The sequence below is a fragment of the Macaca mulatta genome, chromosome 2 (genome assembly GCF_049350105.2).
Source record: "Macaca mulatta isolate MMU2019108-1 chromosome 2, T2T-MMU8v2.0, whole genome shotgun sequence".
Lineage (NCBI taxonomy): Eukaryota > Metazoa > Chordata > Mammalia > Primates > Cercopithecidae > Macaca > Macaca mulatta.
In genome coordinates this window covers 105,518,136-105,540,668 of record NC_133407.1, presented here as the reverse complement: position 1 = coordinate 105,540,668, position 22,533 = coordinate 105,518,136, and the positions used below count along the sequence as shown (strand labels likewise).

General features: G+C 46.0%; 1 protein-coding gene across 33 annotated transcripts in view; it reads right to left on the bottom strand.

Moving 5' to 3' along the window:
• TRAK1 (trafficking kinesin protein 1) overlaps window positions 1–22,533 on the bottom strand; it is a 137,997-nt gene that overhangs the window by 19,836 nt on the left and 95,628 nt on the right. For 31 of the 33 annotated variants that reach the window (XR_013413818.1, XR_013413815.1, XR_013413816.1 and 28 more), the window contains 10 exons: window positions 21,381–21,497; window positions 18,353–18,453; window positions 17,357–17,465; window positions 14,641–14,719; window positions 13,519–13,649; window positions 12,823–12,897; window positions 11,769–11,906; window positions 6,658–6,734; window positions 4,889–5,125; window positions 3,226–3,542 (listed from right to left, as the gene is read on the bottom strand). Coding sequence is in view for 22 of the 33 variants with exons in the window: in XM_077992231.1 (XP_077848357.1) it covers window positions 3,226–3,542; window positions 4,889–5,125; window positions 6,658–6,734; window positions 11,769–11,906; window positions 12,823–12,897; window positions 13,519–13,649; window positions 14,641–14,719; window positions 17,357–17,465; window positions 18,353–18,453; window positions 21,381–21,497 (1,381 nt within the window). In the remaining 11 variants the exon portion in view is untranslated. Of the gene's footprint in view, window positions 1–1,788; window positions 3,543–4,888; window positions 5,126–6,657; window positions 6,735–11,768; window positions 11,907–12,822; window positions 12,898–13,518; window positions 13,650–14,640; window positions 14,720–17,356; window positions 17,466–18,352; window positions 18,454–21,380; window positions 21,498–22,533 lie in introns of those variants that run through there. The other 2 variants (XM_015131274.3, XM_077992239.1) reach the window with 1 other exon arrangement.

Genomic DNA, 22,533 nt, shown 5'->3' with positions numbered 1-22,533 from the left:
ACCCACATTAAAACCAGGCAGGAGTTGGGCAAACAGGGCAAGGAAAGAGAGGAAGCTTCATGTTCCTGGTTGGCCCCAAGATAAAGTTCTATGGGAAAAGGGCATGGACAGTGGTGAAAACTTAACTACGGTCATGGTGTCTTTCCCCCTCTGCTTTCCTTCCATACCCCAGTGTTCCAGCTAAAACATTTTCAAGTCATCAAAGGAGAGGAAACTCCAAAATTCACTGATGTCAGAGGAGCATTAGGGTTTAGACACTAGAACGAAACCTGCTGGATAATGCACAGCTTCGAAATGTATCCTTTCCCTTATTTACATATTATTTATTTGGAAATGCTACCTTGGTTATGATTAAGCAGAAAGGAAGTGCAAATTACAGGAAAAAAATACTGCCTGCCTTGGTCTTTTTAAGGCGGATATCTTTCTAGTTTGAATGTTTTGTTTGTTGTTCACCTGCTTAAAACTGGTAAGGTAAGATGAAGAGACAAGAGATTGCTAGCACTCTTAAACACTTAGCTATTTTGGCTTTCACAATAAGCAGATGGCAAGATTAATTAACAGGTAAGGGAGCCAGATGGAAGACACTGATTGGCTATCTGCTGTGATCTCAGCCAACAGTCTCTCGGGACCTCCCCCCAGGTCCATTTACCTGGGCCGATGGCGATCATGGGAGTCTTACTAGCTTCTCAGTGGGCCAACAGAAAAAGATAATTTAAGAACATGACCCTAGTGCTGGTCCAGATCTCAACACTAGTAACTTAGCCCTAGTAACAGACCTGGACTGGAGCAAGCTTGGGAAGCCAACATTTTAATAAGCACCTATTAGATGCCAGGTACAATATAAAATGCTTCTCATTTACTCCTCACTGGAATCTGGTTTGATAGCTATCAGCCTATGTCATAACCACAATTAAATAGGAAACAGGGCTCAAAAAGTGGGGTGATTTATCTAATGTCACAGTCAGAGATGTACTGAACCTGGCCCAGGCTGACTTCTGTGTCAGCATCCCATCTTATCATATTAAACATGGTAACATAAAAAAATAACTGCAGAGGGGAAAAAAGAAAATATTGGTTGTAACAGCTAAGAAGTCTGAGCCAGGTGTGGTGAATCACGCCTGTAATCTTAGCACTTTGGGAGGCTGAGGTGGAAGGGTAACTTGAGGGCAGAGGTTCAAGACCAGCCTGGGCAACATAGTAAGACCCTGTCTCTACAAATAAATAAATTATCCAGGTGTGGTGGTACACTCCTGTAGTCCTAGCTACTTGGGAAGCTGAGGCGGGAGGATTGCTTGAGCCCAGGAATTCAAGCTTGTAGTGAGCTGTGATCACACCACTGTACTGCAGCCTGCGTGACAAAGCGAGACCCTGTCTCAAAAACTAAATACATAAATAAACAGCTAAGAAGTCAGAGAACTACAAAATGGAGCCTAAAGGATCTATATCATGAGGTTGTGTTACAGGCCACTGTGATAAGACAAATAACTTTTTAATGGTATTGATTTAGCCTCCTGGGTAGCAAAGCACTACAGATGAAATTCACCTTGCTAATCTAACAGGATTTCCTATTATCCTATTAACTGATCACAAAAATACTGCCAAGTCACAAAATTAAAAGAAAGAAAGATGAACTGGCTAAAACGTGTGCTTTGAAAATAAATTCAAAAACATATTCTTAAATGATCTAATGAAACACAGAGTCAAATATAGAAAGCAGACAAGACAGAGATGATAAATTCCAATGATTTTTGAGTGACAAAGGAGAAAAAAGAAAAGTAAGGCAGAAAGTAAAATTGCAGAAATGAAAGATTTTATTGAAAGAACAGACACAATGTAGATCAGAAAACAATCACCAAGCTTACAACTAAATAAATAATCAAAAAAGAGTAAGCCATACCTTTTCGGAACTCTAAGAAGGACCCCAATTATACAATTTTAAAATAATAATAAAAACAAACTAGCCCGCCCTCTTCCTTTGGAGACTATGGAACCCAGTCATGTCTTGGGTCTTTAACAAGCACAACCTTACCTTATAGCATGCATTCTCACAGGGGCAATATTGCTCCCGAGGGGCAAAAACAGGTTCTTTTGAGGTGAACATAATTGGATTATTTTTATTTTAATACCATAGATATATTGTTTATGTATTGTTTATGTATACTGTATATGGATATACATATAGTACATAAACAATACATCTGTGGTATTAAAATGTCATCGGGGTGATCAGGAAAAAACGTCTTAGAAGGCTCCTTAGAAGGGACAATAATTTTTAAAAGTTGGGTAGGTTCTGCTTTACAGAAGTTCTGATTTGGCTTTGCATCGTAAGTGTAACATAGTTTTAAAATAGCTTCTCAAACTTATATGGCTTTCAAAACTAAAGGAGTAAAAAATGAAAAATATAAACACTTGGTGGCTCTTGGCAGGGTGGTGGTATGTAGAGGGAAAACATTTTTAAGTGCCTAAAAAAAAAAAAAGAGGGAGGGAAAGAGCGAGAGAGGGAGGGAGGGAGGAAGAAGTTTTTCCATGAGTTTAATCATCTGAGGTGCCCCTGATACTAAAATATGAACTGCCCCTGGAAAAGGGTGGCTTAAGGAGGCACAAAACTCACTGTCTCCACAGCCACCGCCCTTCCTGGGCTCCAAACTGTAGACTCTAGGAGCCGAGCTCACAACATAATGCATCTGCCAAAAGCCACAACCTTGTTATATGAAGTTCAAATCAAAACACATAAGCCCCCAAATCACATTTGGGTGGTTATGGGGGAAAAAAAAATCCCCATTTAATAGAGTTTGCTTGGAACCTCTCCCTGACACCAAAACTTCGGAGAAGCTAAAGCGTTAATTCTCTGCATTCCTCACACCCGCAGGCAAAACCTAATCAATTTTTGAATCTGTTAGCAATGCCTCTACTGCCACAAAAGGTTTTTATTTCTAAGGTTCTAAAGGCAAAGGAAATAACTAGAAGACCACAGTGCACATGCTTGTCTTTCCTTGGCGAGTTTGGTGGCCTATGTGTGCACTGTCACACCTGCCAGCCAGAGGGGAGGGATGGAGGCCTAGGCTGAGCGCCACCGTCAGAGGAACTCAAACCAGCAGCGCGGATGGCTATCTCGGAAGAAAAAGGAGTAGGCGTGACAGAGGTGCCCCGCCTTCCGCAGGTGGATCAGGGACCACAGGGAGTCCCCCAGGAGGACAGAGAGAGGCCGAGGCCCCGCGCGATCACCTTCCAGCGGCTTCACGATCTGGAGCTTCTCGGGCAGGTAGGAGCGGCTGCTGAAGGACATGCCGGAGAAGCCGGTGAACTCGGAGAAGCGGGAGTGCGTGCCCAGGGACATGATGCTCTCAGTGGGTGTGAGGGAGCCGCTGCGCAGCTCGCCCTTCTCCGCCAGCTCCTGGAGCTTCCTCTCTTGCTCCTCCTCAAAGAACCTCCTCTCGGAGAGGTAGTTCTCCCGGCGCAGGGACAGCCGCCTCAGCGCTGTCTCCAGGTCGTGGGAGCCTGGGGTGCCCGGCGTCCCCAGCTTCTTACTCCGCTCATCATTTCTGGAAGAAGAAAGGGGTGTGAGGGTGGAACGCTAGCCAGTCTCCAACGGCACAGAGGCCCGACTGCTCAATGCACAGGGGAGGACGTTCCGTGGGGCTGTAGGATTCTCCACGGGAGCCAAGGCAAGCAGTTGACATTTAGGCAAAAGGGGGAAACAAATGCGTGTCCAGAACTACTCCCGCCAGGGGTCTTTTTTAGTGGGGTTGAGGTGGGGTGAGGACTAAGGTGGGATGAATATTTTGCACACAGACTAGGTAAATTCAGTCCCTCTAAATATCTCCCTCAAGAATCTTTAGGAAGAAACCTGTAGGTTACCGTTCCTGGCTACCAGAAGGGCAACTGGTTTCAGGGATGCTTCTCTCTCCTCTTGAAGGAAAGGAGCCCAGACCCCAACTCTGAACAAAACCTGCTCTGATCAAGGAGCTTCCTGTCTGTCTGATCCAACTGGTCCAGAAGAATCAATTTTATTAAGTCAGAGGAAAAGGATGCACAAAGTGGACAATTGTGCGTGTGTGTGTGTGTGTGTGTGTGTGTGTGTGTGTGTAGGTTCTGCAGGGCTTCAGGACAAGGAGGAACTGACCACTCCTGAGGAAAACCCAGTCCTGGGCACCTTGGCCCCCACTGCACCCTACCCTCTGACCACATTCTGGTCACAAGACAGAGAGCCTGAGTCCTCAGCCTTTCCAACATCAAACTACAAAAGGGTCACAAAACAAATGTCTATTCTGTAGCCTTACCATGAAAACTAACAACAACAAAAAAATATTCATTAATCCTCCCCCGCAAGCATTTCACAGGAAAGCAGACTTTCTGGTATCATCTTGTTATACATCTTTAAGCTGATTAAAATATCATATCAAGGATAGGCGTAGGCTTGGTGGGTAGGTAAAACAGATTTGGAGAACTGTTAAGGTCTGCTCTTTTTTTTTCTCTTTTTTTGAGACAGAGTCTCACTCTGTCACCCAGGCTGGAGTGCAGTGGTGCGATTATCAGCTTGCTGCAACCTCCACCTCCTGGGTTCAAGTGATTCTCCTGCCTCAGTCTCCTGAGTAGCTGAGATTACAGGCGAGCGCCACCCCGCCCAGCTAATTTTTTGTACGTTTACTAGAAATGGGGTTTTGCAGTGTTGCCCAGGCTGGTCTCAAACTCCTGAGCTCAGGCAATCCTCCTGCCTCAGCCTCCCAAAGTGCTAGGATTACAAGCATGAGCCACCACACCTGGCCAGGTCTGTATTTTTCAGGCGACTCTCATCTACCCCCCTCTTAACAATTACTAAGCCTGCAGGCAATCCATACTACCACTCCTCACCCCACAACAGAGAAGTGAAAACTCCCAGCTTGCTCACCCCAGGTCGGCTGCCTCTGTTTCCAGAATGATGCTGTTGGTCTTGTTGTCGAGGACGACGTTACCTATGTCGCTGCCGTAGAAGCTGGACCGGGGCGTGCTGACACAGCTGGACAGGAGGGAGTTCATGGCCGAGGACTGGTTGGAGCCAGGAATGTTCATAGGAGAAGGGGTCAGAGATCTCTGCTTGACGACCTGGTTGATGTTTCTTACTGTCTCAAAGACACGCTTCTGGTGACTAGGGAGAATGCACGGCATCCGTGAGTGAGCAAATGCGGGCACGACCCTGGAGTTTAACCCTCCAAAAATGACCAACTGAGGAGCCAAAAGGGCACCTGGCCTGTGACGAGTCCCCAGGCAGCCCACTATCCTGTGCCTGCCACCTGTTTCTTAGGGTATTGGCTGCCTTCTTCACAATGCGAAATTTGAGAGCTTCAATACCCACTAAATCCAGAACTCGAACCATGGTTGTGCTAAAGATGCTAGCAAGAGTGAAACTGTGTTTTACATCCCTAAAGCTTAACCTACAAATAAAAATACTTAAGTTGACTTTTGTCTCCTAGTTTTCTTTTTTCATAATATGCACTAGAATACATGCTGCAGCAGAGCAGTGTTCACTGCTTAGCACATAGCAGAGATCAACGAACACTTGTAGAATGAATATTCATATTAAAAAAGCAAGACTTAAAGTTAGTCTTACACTTCCGTAATTAGATGATAAATACTAGATTTGTCTATGTTTTGGAAAGTGTTATTTCAGGAACAGAACCACACTTTGATGCTCATTTGTTCCCTTTTAAAAAGGGTAGGCATGTTTTTACAATGGCCACTTCCTTCTGGGCTGCAAAGGGTGTCACACATATACCGAACCTCTCTTGGACACTTGTCACTCCCAGGATCTCATTTTAGTTCTGTCTATGGAGTCTGGGTACAGAGAAAACACAATGAAACCTGGTTCACAGGTTCCTTACAAACACCTTGGGACAGGCTAAGTACAAGAGTTGAGTTAGGAAGAGAGATGGAGAAGCTCATATCCTTAGGTGTATTCAGAAGGAGATGGAAGCCTTGCACAAGACCTTTGAAGAGCGTTGATTTTAAATTTTTTAAACGTTTTCCACTGAAATGAAAGATAAAAATGTGTAGCTATATCAAGACGAAGCTTATGTTAAGACAGATGGGAAACATATATCTCCTTTTCTAGGACTTTCTGGAAGTTCACAATTTGTCTATAAAACCTAAGAAGAAGAGGAGCACAGTGGCTCACAGGCCAGTGGCTCATGCCTGTAATCCCAACGCTCCGGGGAGGCCAAGGCAGGAGGATCACTTGAAGCCAGGAGTTTGAGATCAGCCTAAGCAATATGGCAAAGCCCCATGTCTACAAAAGATTTTTTAAAATTAGCTGGAAATGGTGGCATGCACCTGTAGCCCCAGCTACTCAAGAGGCTGAGGCAACAGGATTACTTGAGCCCAGGAGTTCGAGGCTGCAGTGAGCTGTGATCACATCACTGCACTCTGGCGTGGCCAATAAAGTGAGACACCCCATCGCTAAAAAGCAAATAAATAAAAATTAACACTAACAAAAGCTAATAAGAGGAGCTAAGGGATGCTGTCAGCTGTGTTCTATTATTTATTATTTCCCTTAATCTGGACTGGGAAGGACAATAGTCAATCACTGTTGGTACCCAGAGCCTCAACATTGCCAGGTTTTGAACACCACAGGTCACAAGGTGGTCTCTGGGAAGCTCAGAACTGTAAAAACTGTGGCCATACGTGATGTCTGGAGACTCGGCCTCTTCCAACTGCAGCTCCTTGCGCATTGTTCCCTCAATCTCTGCTGCCAAGGAGTCCTGGGAAAAGCCAGAAAGACAAATGTCAAGTGAGCACCAATTCAAATGCTCTGTCTCTAAAAGAGGTATGCACCCAGGTGGGCCATGGAGAGTAAACCGAGGCATCAGAAGCTCACAGTCTTCCCACAATACAAAGTGAACAATACAAAGTCTCTGTTATCAGAGACCCTGGCTGAGCAGTTGCCCAAGTAGGTTCTGAGTATGGCAGTGCCATTGGGCACTGAGTGTAAAGCTGCTGACTCACATGCCATTGGGTGTCTAAAAGCAAACCCTATGCTCCGTTGGCCAAACCATGGAGCTGCAACCATGGCTACAAGGTGGGATGCAGAACTTATGACAGAGGGGTGATGTGTTCAGAATGATGGAGACAGGTGGATTTCCAAATACCTCTGAGCTTACAGTGAGATATGGCACCAGAACCCACACAGGCCACACAAAGCTATTGTCCCCCTAGTCTACAGGTTCTGTCACATGCCCTCTGTGTCTAAGATTTTGACACTGAGAACAGACCAAGGGCCTCCAACTTTGGCTCTTAGGGAAGCCTTTCCCATCTCCAAAGGGCACTCTGGTTCTGTGCTAGCGAGAGGGTCTCTACATACAAGACGTAAGTCACGCACACTGCCATCTCTAGGTTTCTGCTCTCATCCTCCCTGGACTCCTGCAAGGGAAGTTCCTCTTGCTGCCAACTATCCATGGCCCACCCACCTTTAAACAACCTGCCCAGGAAATGTAAGATTCCTGTTTCCACTAGGAATCTTGTTTTTTTTTCTGAAGCAGACACCAAATACAGTTAAGTCCTTGCCACTTTTCTCAACAGCTCACATATCTCTCTCTCCAGCTTTGTGGGTCAGGGGAAGGCTAGTCACTGATCGCTTCTCACTTCACCAATGCAAGCCTCAAGCTGAGACTCAACAATAAAGGCTGCCAGATGGATGTCCCCTGTCCTGTACTGCTCATCACTCAGCACTGTAGGAGGTGGAGCCTAACACACAATCCCTTACACATGGTAGATACCCACAGGACCAGGTGTGTGCAGAAAAGCACCGGTTCAGCACCAGAGGAGGACATCCATGGAGGACAAACTGAAGGGAAAAGCTAAATTCATGTTAAACAACAGAATTTGTGCTGGGACATATGTACATGTGGAAACCACCAGCCAGGGCTGACTAATGAGCACATGAATTGTGGCTTGTGACTGAGGACCTGAATTTGCAATTATATTTTAATTGAATTGATTTAAATTTGCAGAGTCACATGTGGCCAGTGGCTTCTCAGCAGATAGCACCTGGGGACTCCAGGGCATCCACCACAGCGGCTTCATGGTCGATGGGGATGCTTCAGTCTGGAGGCTGGAACCAAGTGGGGGACTCCACAGGAGTCAGCACGAAGCTGGATGAATAAAGGGCTAGCAGACTTTTTTCAATCCTTATTCACAAATATGCATTTTATTTTGTAATTATTACCCACAGATTGCCATTAAACGTTATGTCTAATAAGGGCTTCCCTAGATGAGTCTGACATCTTTTAAGTCAGCTTATTTTTTAATACTGTTATTCACCATATAATTTACAAATAGAGAGGAAAGGACCTTCATACACCTTAAGAAAAATGAAGTGTCAAATTACTACAGTCGGCCCTCCGTATCTGTGGGCTCCACTTCCTCAGATTCAACTAATCTTGGATAGAAAATTTGGGGAAGAAAACAAAAAAAAAATACAGATTTAAAAATCAGTACAGTATAACAACTACTTATATAGCGTTTACATTGTATGAGGTATTACCAGTAATCTAGAGATGATTTTTTTGTATGTGGAAGGGCATGCATAGGTTATAAGCAAACACTAAGCTCTTTCATATCAGGGACTTCGGCACTGGAGGATTTGGTATCTGCAGGGGGTCCTGGAACCAATCCCCCTCAGATACTGAGGGATGACTGTAATTTCAAAGCCATACTGAGATAAAGTCACATGTAGGCTCTGTGATTTGTTTTTGGCCATGACCCTCTATCCTCTGGCAATCCAGGCAAGTCTGTGGACCCCTTCTCAGAGTAATATTTTTAGGCAAATAAAATTATGAGGATTACAAAAGAAGGTAGATACATATCAATGTAACAACGTGTGTGTGTGTGTGTGTGAGAGAGAGAGAGAGAGAAAGTGAGAATGAGAGAGAGAGAGGAGAGAGAAATGAGTTCAGGACTAGTTACTGCTGTCATGAGAGAGAGAGATTGAGAGAGAGAGGAGAAAAATGAGTTCAGGACTGGTTGCTGCTGTCATTTTGAAGTGGAGATCAGCATCTGTGGTGTTGTGAGGCATCTGTAACAACTGAAATGTGCCATAGGGCCAGGCGCTGTGGCTCACGCCTGTAATCCTAGCAATTTGGGAGACCGAGATGGGTGGATCACCTGAGGTCAGGAGTTCAAGACCAGCCTGGCCAACACGGTGAAACCCCATCTCTACTAAAAATACAAAAAAAAAAAAAAAATTAGCCGGGCGTGGTGGCACATGCCTGTAGTCCCAGCTACTCGGGAGGCTGAGGCAGGAGAATCGCTTGAACTCAGGAGAGGGAGGTTGCAGTGAGCCGAGATCGTGCCACTGCATTCCAGCCTGGATGACAGAGCAAGACTCCATCTCAAAAAAAAAAAGACATGTGCCATAAAATACCTGTGATTTCTAATGATGACAAAGTCACAAGCAGTGTTAGTATTACTGTGATGTGGTGACCTTCATAAAGGAAGGAAATACTGAGTACAATTAGGAACTAATTTCACAAGCCCCCCAAATTTGGTCTGTGGATCCCAGATGAACTCCTGCCATAAGGCAAGAGAACTGGGAACATAGTTATGCAAAAACTGCTACTCACTGTTTTATTCAGCGATTAGAATGGCTAGGAGCAAAAGAGGCAGATCTGGGTGTTCTGCATGGTGCAATCTTTAGACTGCTTTAAATACCTTTAATGCATAATACACTTTAAAATTAGCCATCTTCAAAAACTGGGCTGTGCCAAGAGCTACAGAAAAAGGCAAACAAAAACTTTACCTCAGCAAATATGAAAGCTGAGAATCCCTCCAGAAGAAACTGAAATGCAAATTTCGATTCGACTTTTCTCACGCAATAGTTTAGTTTTTAAAGACAGGTCTGTCCTTGAGAGTGGGGAAGGCAGTGGAGTGGATCCTGGGTGCCCAGGAAACAAGATGGCACCAGGAGCTTACTGCACCAAGATGAGAAGCCAGGAAGGAGGGAACTCAGGCAAGGAGACTGCAAAGCTACACAGGCCAGCGTGCGAGCCAAGTGTGGTTAGCACTAGATCAAGGAACCTGGGGGACTGAATATTCTTTGCTGCTTTTACTGAGATTCCTGGAATCACTGGATCACCCATCTGTGTCTTAGAAAGCTGACTATGTTATATGTCTTTTTGTTTCCCTCAGATTTCAGTGAAGCTTCTTGCGGGGGAGAGGGAGTGCTGGCTGTTCTAGCCTGACTTTGACTTTGATGCATGAGAGCAAAGAAGAAAAGAAATCATGATTTAGGGAAAGTGGGCCAGACAATATGGAGTGGGGGATGGGGACAGTATCTGCTGGGGGTCAGCAATGGGGGCTGAAGGGAAAGAGCTCCAAGGAAAAGGGCAATTTCAGAAGGGACAGAATTTCACAAGCATGTATGCAGCCATCCACTCCTATCTCACTTGGGGGAGTTTCTCTCAAAAGCTCTTCTCTCCTCAGAGAGCATTTAGCATTTCATCAAACCATGGAAATAGAGCCAGAATATACAGGAGTTCTTGAGTTTGCTCTTTAGGCCATTGTCTATCTGTCAATCTATCCATCTAAACATAATGCCTATTAAATGTCTACAATTCTACAACATACCAAGCGCCGTGCTAGGTACAGAGTATTAAAAGGGGAAGGGGGAAACGTTACAAAGAAGACAGGGTCCCCACCTTTCAGGGGCTTCAGTCTGACAGAAGATAACATGAGGAAGCTCAATCCCCGATAACGCTTCCTCACAGCGTAATGATCAGCCAAGGGGTTCAGCCCTGGGTTGCCCAACTTCCACAAGGAGATTAACCTCCTGGAAAATCCCCTTCTCAATCATGTTCCCACAAAGCACATGAAGCAAATAAGGCCAGGGCTAAAAAATTCGACTGCAGTAAAATAATATGAATAACGTGGCTGGGCACGGTGGCTCACTCCTGTACCCCTAGCATTTTGGGAGACTGAGGTGAGAGGATTACTTGAGGCCAGGAGTTCAAGACCAGGCTGGATAACAGAGTGAGACCTTAGCTCCATTTTTGAGAGAAAACAAAGGAGAGTGAGTGAGAGAGAGCAAGAAAATTACCAGCCTAAGTACAGAGAGAATTCTTTTTTTCAGATCACAGATACTGAAAGTCACCAAGAGAATGATTAATAAGCGTACAAAGAATCAGCAGAACTGTAATGGCATTTTAAAAATTCTGAAATGTACTTCCAGAATTTTGTGAGGCCAAAATAGCCGCACAGTCCAGTAAGGTCAGAAAAAAAAAAAAAAAAAAATCAGGAACAGGTTGAATATCCCTTATCCAAAATACCTGGGACCAGTAGTGCTTCAGATTTCGGGACAGTTCCAGAATACATGCCAGCTGAACACACCCATCTGAAAAATCTGAAATCCAAAATGCTCCAATGGCCATTTCCTTTGAGCACCATGTCAATGCTCAGGAAGTTTTGGATTGTGAAGCATTTTGGATTAGAGATCCTCAACCTGTATGAGTCAGATCTTCCAAATACCTGAGGTTCCCACCAAAGAAAGTTCCTACTAAATTTATCTTTTAATGGCAGGAGTAGAAAAGACAACAGATTTAGAGGAACAGAAAATAAAGAACCAATTTGTCCTACGTAGTTAAGAAACCACCAGTCAGACTCAAGTGTCCTTGATTTCTGAACTGTAAAATGAGAACCGAACTGTAAACACCTAACTCCAGTGGCCAGAATGTCAGACACTGTGCTCCCTCCTATCACCAGGACCCCTGGTGTCCTCTGGCTGGGAAGAAAGCACAGCTCACCATGGGAAACAGGCCCAGCGAGTGGTAGCGCCGAGACGTGGTATTGGGCATGGTTTTGTTCCGGAGGTTCTTCAGCTCCTCCTGCGCCTCATGTAGCATCTCCATGCACTCTGCATACTTGTCCTCCAGCTCACGCAGCTGCAGGCAGGAAAGACACAGAGGGTCAGGATCTCCTGAGTACCCAGGTGTACACACATCTGCCCATCAGAGGGCCAGAAAGACACAGCAATCTAACGGAGTTCCCAGCACATGTGGAACCAGCTGCCCTGTGGGTCTGTGGCCAAATAACAGAATTTTCAAAGGCTTGCTTCTTCTTTGACTTGAGGCAAGCTTACAGACTCAGAAATCTTCTAAAATACCAACAATGGGCAAATGAAACAAAACCAACTTCACGCAAAAGAAAAATCAGGCTACGAATGATGGCTTACACCTGTAATCTCAGCACTTTGGGACAGCAAGGCAGGCGGTTTGCTTGGGCACAGAAGTTGACATTAGCCTGGGCAACATGGCAAAACCTCATCTTTCCAAGAAAAAAAACACAAAACTTAGGTGGGCGTGGTAGCCACATCTGTAGTCCCAGATACTCAGGAGGATCATCTGAGCCTGGAGAAGCTGAGGCTGCGGTGAGCCACACTGATGCCACTGTACTCCAGCCTGGGTGACAGAATGAGACCCCATCTCAAAAAAAGGAAAAGAGAGAAAGAAAAAGAAAATCGTCACACTCATGTTTCAAGCCACACCTGTGAGATTCCTCTCCCAGAGTGCTCTGTGTTGTATTGTTTCATTTCTTTGAACAATTTTCGGGCACCTGCGTGTGCCAGGCTCAGCTGGTATACAGCCCTGCTCCACAGGTGCCCATAACCAATAACAGTGTCAGTGGGCACAGAATCAAGGTGCAACTGAGTTTACTATCCCAAGAATAAAAATGAAATGAAATTCAAAATAAAAATGTTAGTTGCAACGGACGTGACTAAAGCTGTCCGGGAAGGTGAATCCACCCTCGCTGCAATCAGAGGCACTGAAGGAATGAGGGAGAGGTGCTAGAGGTGCTCACCTCGGCCGTGAGCTGCCGCTGGGCATCCTTAGCAGCCCCCAGATGCTGGACGAGTTCTTCATTTTCAACTGCACACTAAAGCATGGCAAAGATAGATCACTTTCTAAGATACTTAGATAAGTCCAATTTTTTCCCTCTTATTAACCTAATCCATTATGAACTCATCATCACTTTCTACAAGGATATGCTCATTTTATACTCAAGTTCTGTTTTTTATATAATTTTGAAGGTAAAGTCTTTCCTATATCCCCATTCATTCTCTATAGCCCACCACCCCACCCCCCACTTCCAAAGCTCTCTGGAAGCATTTTACCCCACACTACTAGCAAAGTCCATTTTGCTGCCTCTTCTTAAATCTGAAGAGGATACTGCTCTACTGCAGCACATAGCTGGTGCACTGTGTAAAAACAAATACCAGACTAGATGATCCATAAGTTAAACTGCAAAAGTCCATATTTACAACATCTTTTTAATGAATTCAATATAATTTTAGGAGACAACAGGTCACAAATAAGACTCATCACCAATTCACGGTAATCAGTTTTATACCACTGAGTCCACGAAGCTTTTTCTGCAAAGGGGTAACACAAACTACTAAGATTTGAAACTAAAGGGCACTGTCTTCCGGAGTAAATGTCCCTTCCCCATCTCAGCACGGCCACTGCCATATCAGCCAGATAAACAGAGAAGCCTTACAGCTTTCGCCTTTTTCTGCAAATCAACGATTTGCGATAGCAGGTGTGTGATCTCCTCTTGCTGGCGGGCAGCATCTTCCGTCTTCTTGGCCAATTCCTCTGAGATACTAGCAATCTGGACATTGGCATCCCCTTTGACAAACAACAATCACAAGAGGAAGTCAGACAACTACACATGCAGACCCAGAGAGAATGGTTTCTTTGTGGTTTGCACAAGAAAAACCATCCTTATTAAAAGATAGCATGGAGTGGGGAGGGTGCAGGAAGGAACTCATAGTGACCATTTTCCCACATGGAAAAGCAAAGCAGCTTCTTCAAGGCTCAATCAGTTATGAAAAAGAACCTCACCCCATTAGATAGCACTCTTGAGCTCAGTGTAGGGCCCCAAGCCCACCAACCGAGGCTGTCTCCCCAGAACAAATCAGGGAGGCTCCGGGTGTCAGAGAGAAAGTGACAAACAAAACATGAGTGCATCTGGCCAGATCCTCACATTCCACACATGAGCACCCCCTGTGACTAAACAGGAACCCGCTGCTGCACCCAGTTCTAGAAAGGAACTACCGACTGCACAGCGCAATTCCCTTGGAGTTTTCAACCCATATTCAGAGCCACAACTCATTTGACTAGATTTGAACATGAGGTGTGTTTCGTTACTTAGTATTTTGCTAAAATGCAAAATACTTAGTGTTTTGACCTTTTGTCTTAACTTGTAAACTTAAAATGAAGAAGAGGAGAGAAATATTTATTTGCAAAGGTGAGAACCCTGGCTTCAACTTTCACAAATCAAATTACTGGTAGTAACCTGTTCTTCCACATTTTCAACACAGGTTTCTGTAGCTGGGCCTAACTTAGGCATTAAAAAAAATCCAATATTTCAGTATAAAGCCAAAATTAAATTTAAATCTCCACCTCAGTGATAAACTGAGATAATACATAGCTGACAACTTAGCACTAAATAATAGAGAGGGGGTGCCACGCGAGGTTGGGGAGGCCTCTAGTTTTAAGAAAAATGCTGCTGAGCCATAGGCTGGCAGGAGACTGCACTTTAGCAAGGCTGACACAAATCTGTCTAGTCATGACAGCAGATGCAAGGAAGTAAGAAGACAGCGGTGCGGGGACATACTCAGCTCCTTCACGCAGTCGTTGACCAGCTGCTGCTCCTTCTCCTCATAGGTGATGGTCTCTGTCTTCAGCTGGCTGGCCTGTGGGCAAGACCCAGGTCAGAGGCCCCACATTCTCACCTGGCCTGGTGGTGCAGGCAAGGGCTGAGGCATACAGCAAGGGCTAACCGGGGTCTGGGAAGCTGCCCTCAGCATTCCCCCACCTGTCACCCATCATACCCTCAAATACAGAAAGTCCATCTGAATTCCCAGCTTAATGGATGTGCACTCTCAAAGCTGAAAACCTGAAAAATGAACAACACTAGAGGGCGCCACACAAAGCTATGGGCACAGGCGCTCTACAGCTTGGTCTGTTAAAAACACTGTGAACACCACCACCCTATCATTGTATCTGTTATCTGTGGCTGTCCTGGCTCATAAATATGGATGCTTTGTGACCTGCACACTACCTAGGACCCTACCCTGCCCACAGCAAGCATCCTAAGGATAACCACACAGGAATGCCTAACACCTACTATGTGCCAGGCACTGAACCATGAGGTCCCAAGTTGGAGTTAAACTTGTTGTGTTCAAGCTTAGTAAGAACAAGGTCTAACACAAAAGCATTAAAATGCAGAGGCACAAGAGCCATCCCAGGACTCTGGACAACTTGCCCTGGCTGAAAAGGGTGGGATGATAGAGATCTGAAGGCCCTAAGAAAAAGCCCTGAGACCAGGCACAGTGGCTCACACCTATAATCCCAGCACTTTGGGAGGCCAAGGTGGGAGGGCTGCTTGAGCCAAGATCACACCACTGCACTCCAGCGTGGGTGACAGAGCAAGACCCCCATGGAAGAAGGAAGGAAGGAAGGAAGGAAGGAAGGAAGGAAGGAAGGAAGGAAGGAAGGAAGGAAGGAAGGAAGGAAGGGAGGGAGGGAGGGAGGGAGGGAGGGAGGGAGGGAGGGAGGGAGGGAGGGAGGGAGGGAGGGAGGGAAGGGAGGGAGGGAAGGAAGGAAGGGAAGGAAGGAGCAGGGGAGGAGAGGGGAAGGAGGTCGGGGGGGAGAGAGAGAGAGAGAGAGAGAGGTAGAGAGAAAGAGGGAGAGAAAGCAAGCAAGCAAGCAAGCAAGCAAGCAAGCAAGAGCCCCAGTTAGACAGAAATGTCTCTGAGCCCTCAGTCCTGGCCCCATAAAAACATTACACTTCAGAAAACGCATTTGGGGTAGCAGGAATCTGTAGCTGGGATCAGATTCCCTTGGCTGGCTTTGGATGAGTTGCTGGGTGCCCGGGGCTGGAGCATTTACCTGAGGCAGGCACTGGAAGAGGCAGCACTGGACTCAGAATGGGCAGCACAGGCCTGTTGCCTTGCTCAGCTACTGGCTGGCAGAGGAAACCTGGGCAGCCTCGTTGGTCAATCTGGGTTTACATGACCCATCAGTGAACAAGGGGCTGGAAGAGGTGAGGTCTAAGAGAACAAGATGTGCGGAAGAGCATCTTGTTCAGATGGGACATGAAGATCTTACTAAGGTGTGGGCAAGTTCAAGTTGACTGACGGTCTGCACTATTAAGGGGCTCTCAGGAACCCAGGGCCAGCCTAGGTGGGCACACAGCTCCAACCTGAGAGGCCTGATAAACAGGGCCATACTGTACCACACCATACCTTGGCTAGAGGACAGAAACTCACCACTAATTAAGACAAACAGTACTAAATTTGCACGCATCGGTGTTTCTAGAGAGGGGCAGTGCATGAAGGTGAAAAACAAGGGGCTTAGAGTCACAGACTTGCAAATCCTAGCTTTGTCATTTACTCACTCGAATGACCTTGGGTTATCAAAACACCTAGCAGCCTGGGGCCCCCTGTTCCAATGAGAATCAAAGTAACCAGCTTTCAGCCCTGTTGCGAACTCCAAAAAGAAATAAATAAATAACGTGGGCAAAATGCTAGGCACAATGCCTTGCCAATTAAAAAAAAAACTCAAAAGCATGAGTCCCCAAGTTGCCTCAGCTCAACCTTTTTGAGCTAATTGTTTAAGAAACATGGCTCTGCCAGGCGCAGTGGCTCATGCCTGTAACCCCAGCACTTTGAGAGGCCGAGGCAGGTGGATTATCTGAGGTCAGGAGTTCAAGACCAGCCTGACCAATATAATGAAACCCCATCTCTTACTAAAAATACAAAAATTATCTGGGCATGGTGGCGGGCACCTGTAGTCCCAGCTACTCAGGAGGCTCAGACAGGAGAATAGCTTGAACCCGGGAGGCGAAGGTTGCAGTGAGCTGAGATCGCGCCACTGTACTCCAGCCTGGGTGACACAGCAAGGTTCCATCTCAAAAAAAAAAAAAAGAAAATGGCTCTCTCTGAGCACCCATGGACTACTTCCTTGAGCATCTGATCTGTGGCAGCATGAAAACAAGGCTGGGTTTCTCCACAGGTGCTGTGGTCAGACCTGGAGAACACCAGGGGAGACCTCACTGCAGGAATGACTGTGAAGGAGGGGATCTCCGACTCTTCCCGGTCCACACACCATGTCATTCACCAGGTTCGCCTGCCCCAGCCAGGGAGGCATGTATTGGGCTGGAAGGCAGTGCCCAGAGCACAGAGGAGGCACGTCTGCCGAGCGCCTGGTACAGCTCTTCACGGACTGCCACCTTTGAGGAGGGCACTTAACCACGGTTGTCCTCGCCGGATAAGGTGAATGGGGGCACCTCCCTTCCAGCAGGGGCAGGAGCAGGGAGGGCAAATCACCTCGGATCGAAGTACAACATTCTCCTCTTCAAGGTCTTTCAGCTTCTTTTGAAGAGAATCCAAATGAAAGTAATTCTGGACTGAGGAGGACGACTCATTCCTCTTCAACCTGGGGGAGAAAGTACGCTCACAACCTAGGGAGACGCGTTTCCTCCCACCACCTGGCAAACCATGTTAGAGACACAAAGAAGGGCTTGCAGGAAGGACAATGACCCACCAGACCCTTCTCCCAGCCCCAGGAAGACAGAGCTCCCAGTGCACAGGCTCACCACCAATTCAGAACCCACATCTCAACCCTTTATCCACAACTTGCCACATCACCTCAGAATTCAGGGGACCAACTCTGTTTAAAGCCTACACAATTTCAGGATGTCTGGGAGGTCATTTAATACTCATAATGCATTGGTAGGTGCCAACAACTCTAAGTACTCTGTATGTTTTAACTCAATTAATGCTTATAACTCTGTGACCTAAGTTCTACTGTTATCTCCATTTTACAAATGACAAAACAAGTACAAAGGTTAAGTAACCTAGCCAACAGCGCGCAGCTAGTAAGTCCCAGAGCCAAGATCTGCAAGCAGCCCACTGGGCTCTAGAGTTCACGCTCCCAACATGAGGATCTGCTGACTCTCAGAGAAGACACCACGCCTTCTGTCCCAAGGACCTGCCACAGCACCTCTGGCTCCAGAACCCTGAATTGCCTCCAACAGCAGAGCCTAACCCATTATCCACTCATGTGCAAGGGCAAATCAATCTAAATTGACAAATAAGCAGTAAGACCCAGGAAAAGGAAAACTAAAAACCTGTCCATCCATGTCCCGCTAAAATAGTAAAATCAATCTGTTTGAGGCACTTGGAGATGCTTGGTCCAGAGAAGGCTAAGAGCAGCTGACCTCCATTGCTGCTGAAGATGACCCTGTCTAGGTGACTCCAAGGACATCAACAGCGGTCAGCCTGTGCTCTGGCCTCCAGAAATACAGCCCTTTGGTGACTTACGGGGTTGAGCAAACGGACTCGGGCTCGCTCTCCTCCGCAGCGCTGGTGTAGAACTGAAGCAGCTCATCCTTCATGGACAGCTCATGCCGGAGCTGAGACACCTGCACAAGCAGAGCAGGGGCCCATCATTTGCTTCCCAAAAGGTGATTATCGTCCCGACTCATATTCTAATACTTACCACTTAGTGACAATATTTTTCTTAAAATTCACCATTGAAAATGAAAGCATTTAAACTGATTTTGTGCTATTCAAAAAAATAGGCTTTCATTTGATCTATTTAAAAGAAATACAATTACTTTTTGATAGAAAGCTGTCTAAATTCATCATTTTTACTTTGGTACAGGGAATAGCAGAGAGGGGACTAGAATGATGCTTGGGGGCCAGGCACGGTGGCTGGCGCCTGTAATCCCAGCACTTTGGGAGGCCGAGGCGGGCAGATCATCTGAGGTCAGGAATTCAAGACCAGTCTGACCAACATGGTGAAACCCTGTTTCTACTGAAAATACAAAATTAGCTGGGTGTGGTGGCGTATGCCTGTAATCCCAGCTACTCGGGAGGCTGAGGCAGGAAAATCGCTTGAACCTGGGAGGCGGAGGTTGTAGTGAGCTGAGATCATGCCACTGCACTCCAGCCTGGGCAACAGAGAGAAACTCCATCTCAAAAAAAGAATGATGCGCCTGGCGCGGTGGCTCATGTATGTAATCCCAGCACTTTGGGAGGCCAAGGCGGGCAGATCGCAAGGTCAGGAGATCGAGACCATCCTGGCTAACATGGTGAAACCCCGTCTCTACTAAAAATACAAAAAATTAGCTGGGTATGGTGGCAGGCGTCTGTAGTCCCAGCTATTCAGGAGACTGAGGCAGGAGAATGGCGTGAACCCAGGAGGCAGAGCTTGCAGTGAGCCGAGATCACGCCACTGCACTCCAGCCTGGGCGACAGAGCGAGACTTGGTCTCAAAAAAAAAAGAATGATGCTTGTGGGGATGCGACTGTTCAGGGGCTTTGGAAGTAGCCAGATGACCAGCTGGTCAAATAGCCAGAAAAACTGATCATGTTACTAAATGAAAGAAAAGGCCATTCATTCACTTCTGCCAGAACCAAATCCCAACTCCAAATAGGATCCTGGAGATGCCAGCTCTGCACGGGCCAATACAGGCAGCTCACCGACCCTTGCTCTCACACTTGGATGACCACACAGCCCCATTCTGGGATGCACCCTCATAAGGCTCCTGGCAAGCCCAGCCGGACCTCGTTCCATGCTCAATGCTCACTGGATAGGAATTTCAGACACAGGAAGAAAAGAGGCAACCATCAGGCTATATTGACTCCTGCTGAGATGGCTTTGCAAATCACCCTGATTTGTACTTAAGGTTTTTAAATAAAGTTGTACTGTACAATTTTTCACTTGCCCTTTCACTCTGCAGTACTGATGAACAGGGAACCAGTGCTATAAGAAGAACTGCAGTTATGTTTTAACTCTTTGTTTATAATTTGACTTAGGGTCTATGGTTTATTGCAACTTTTCTATATAACAGAGTGAATTATTATGTCTTCCATGGAGAAGACAATTTTATGTGCATAGAAGTTTTAACTTCGACACCTAGACTGATAATTTAATAATATGCCAAAGGGAAACATGTTATAGCTTTCAAATTCAAAGTTCTTCTGAGGGGGAAAAAAGGCATTTCCACTCCCAGAGAGTTGGATCCTCTTTGCGTAAGGTGAGGCTTGTCCCAAGCAAGAACAGTATAGTGAAGACGCTGACAGGTGACCATTTGTGAGTTACTGGGTGGCATATCCCACTGCTCACAAGTGGCTGGTAGGGGGCCAGGCTAACCCAGCATGCTTTCCCACCAGTCACATGAGAGGGAATCCAGGTCATGATGCTGGGGGCAGGGAATGCAGGAATCACTTTATTTCTCCTAAAATACAATAGCATTCTCTCTTCTTACATCTTAAAGAAAGCCCACGATTAAAACTTTTCTTATATAGTGGCAACTATGCTTCATCATATGAAAACTACTGTTAAACCCAGACAACAATGTACTGGGAATAGTTCTAACAAGGAACCGGGGGGTGGAGGTTGCAGTGAGCTGGGATCGCAACACTGCACTCCAGTCTGAGTGACAAGGACAAAACTCCATCTCAAAAAAAAAATGAAAAGAAAAAGGAAAAAGAAAAGTGGAAAAGAAACAAGGAGTGTTGTCACAGTTAAAATTTATTGTTAGAAGAACAGGGTGATAGAAAAGAAGCTACTAAGTAGGGCCTGGCTCTAAGCTTCTTATCCTTGCCCTAGCAACCCCACCTGACTCCACAGCCGCTCTCCTCTGTCCACACCACGTCCCTTCCAGAAAATCAGTATCATTCCTTCTAAACCTAGGTACCCTAAGATAAACCGAAAAGCTCCATGTCCTTCCTCTCACCACTGATGTCCATTAGCCAAGATCGATATCATGGAAATAAGAGGGTTTCTATCATGAAAACAATAGGTTAGTTTTGTTTTGTTTTACACACACAAAATTATACTGTAACGATGAATGTGAGTCACCACTTTCCTCTGTGTACACGAGCTGGCCTCCTAACAGGGCTCCTTCTCCAGCGGCCCAAGCCCAGCCAGACTCAGGAACCCCTGCTCGTTGTCGTGTTAGCCTGGGTGCCCTCCTGCCAAGCGTGGAGCATCTTAATCAGCCTGCATGGTTACAGTCTAGACTCTCTGAGGACAAGGACTGTGGCTGGCCCAACATGACACACAGACGAACGACTGAGTAAGGACCGTGCCCGCCCTGAGCCATCCCATCCACAGGGCCTGAGGAAAGAAAGGGACACAAGCAGCAGCAGGAGCTGCAGGAAGGTGGCTTTCAGTCCCCAGGTGACCGTTTCAGAACAGACAATTCTGGGCTCAGGCCGCGGTTGTGCCCTCAGGAGGGCCCTTCCAACTAGAACCCCATTCTATCATCTCCCTCAGCCATGCCCACGGCTCCCAGGCCTGTGGCGGGGCCCTCTGGAAGCCTCGGCCTCCAGTGTCTTACCTCCTCCCTGATGTGTTCCACCTGCTCCTCCAGCAGCTCGTTCCTCTCGGTTAGGGTCTTGTTTTTCTTCAACAACGACTGGCCGATGCGAGCGGCCAATTCTAAATCCCGCTCTTTCTATGAAAGGAAAGAGGGAGAATAGGGATTCAAAAGACCTGTGTTTCCTGAAGGAGTCAACAGGTGCTCAGTGTCAAATGAGGAAAACATGAGCATCTAGAAATAACAAAGGAATTAATAATTCACCATCTGTGTTGGCATTTGATGCCCGTTAAAACAGGCGTAACCTCTGCCCATATAGTATGTGAGAGCTACATCGACATCACGCAAGGAAAGGGAAGTCTGAAAATGTAATGAAAACAAATCTTTGTTCCTATGGGGAAGAAAAAAATGCTTCTAAAAACAGTTGTTTGCAACTGCTTTTGTTATTTGTGGAATCACTTGATAACCTGTCTCTCCACCTGCAGGCTGGGCTATTGTATGGCCAGGGCAGGGCACAGGGAAACAGTAGCTATTTGTTAAGTGAATGAATGAATAAATATAGAAATTATAAAACGCCCTTACAATGAAGCCAAGAGCTGACACAGGGAGGCAGCCTCTTCAGCATACATTAGGCAGGAATGCATTGAATTCCTTATTTTTGCCTTATGTGAAACAAAAATGTTTAAAGTTACTCTCAAAAACAATTACATGCTTTTTTGTTTTTTTACTTAGAAAAGGCTACTTAGGCTTCATTTAAGAAAGAAACAACTTTCAAAATGGAGATGTTATGCATAAAATTGCCATATTCAGAGACAAAAACACTCTTAAGGGCACAGAATTTTCTGTTAGCTCAGCTGATGGCATCAATTAGGCAGAGCCAGTACACAGAGGAAAATTCGGAGTGGCATATAAAGGCAGGGTAGCCTCTGCGGGGAGAAAGACGTCCCCTGATAGTGGACAGATGCCATCAGCAAATGCAGACTTAGTGATTTGCTACCACAGTCAGATTCAACTTGGGTGCTGGCAAGGGGAGAAGTCAGAAAAATTAAATCATTTTAGAAGTATATGCTAATTACTCTGTTCATGTGGTTTGAAAGAAAGAATGGAAACATGTCATCTGGGGTAGGAAAAACACTGGGGAGGAGTCCTAGGTTCTGATCCAACACCTGCTATT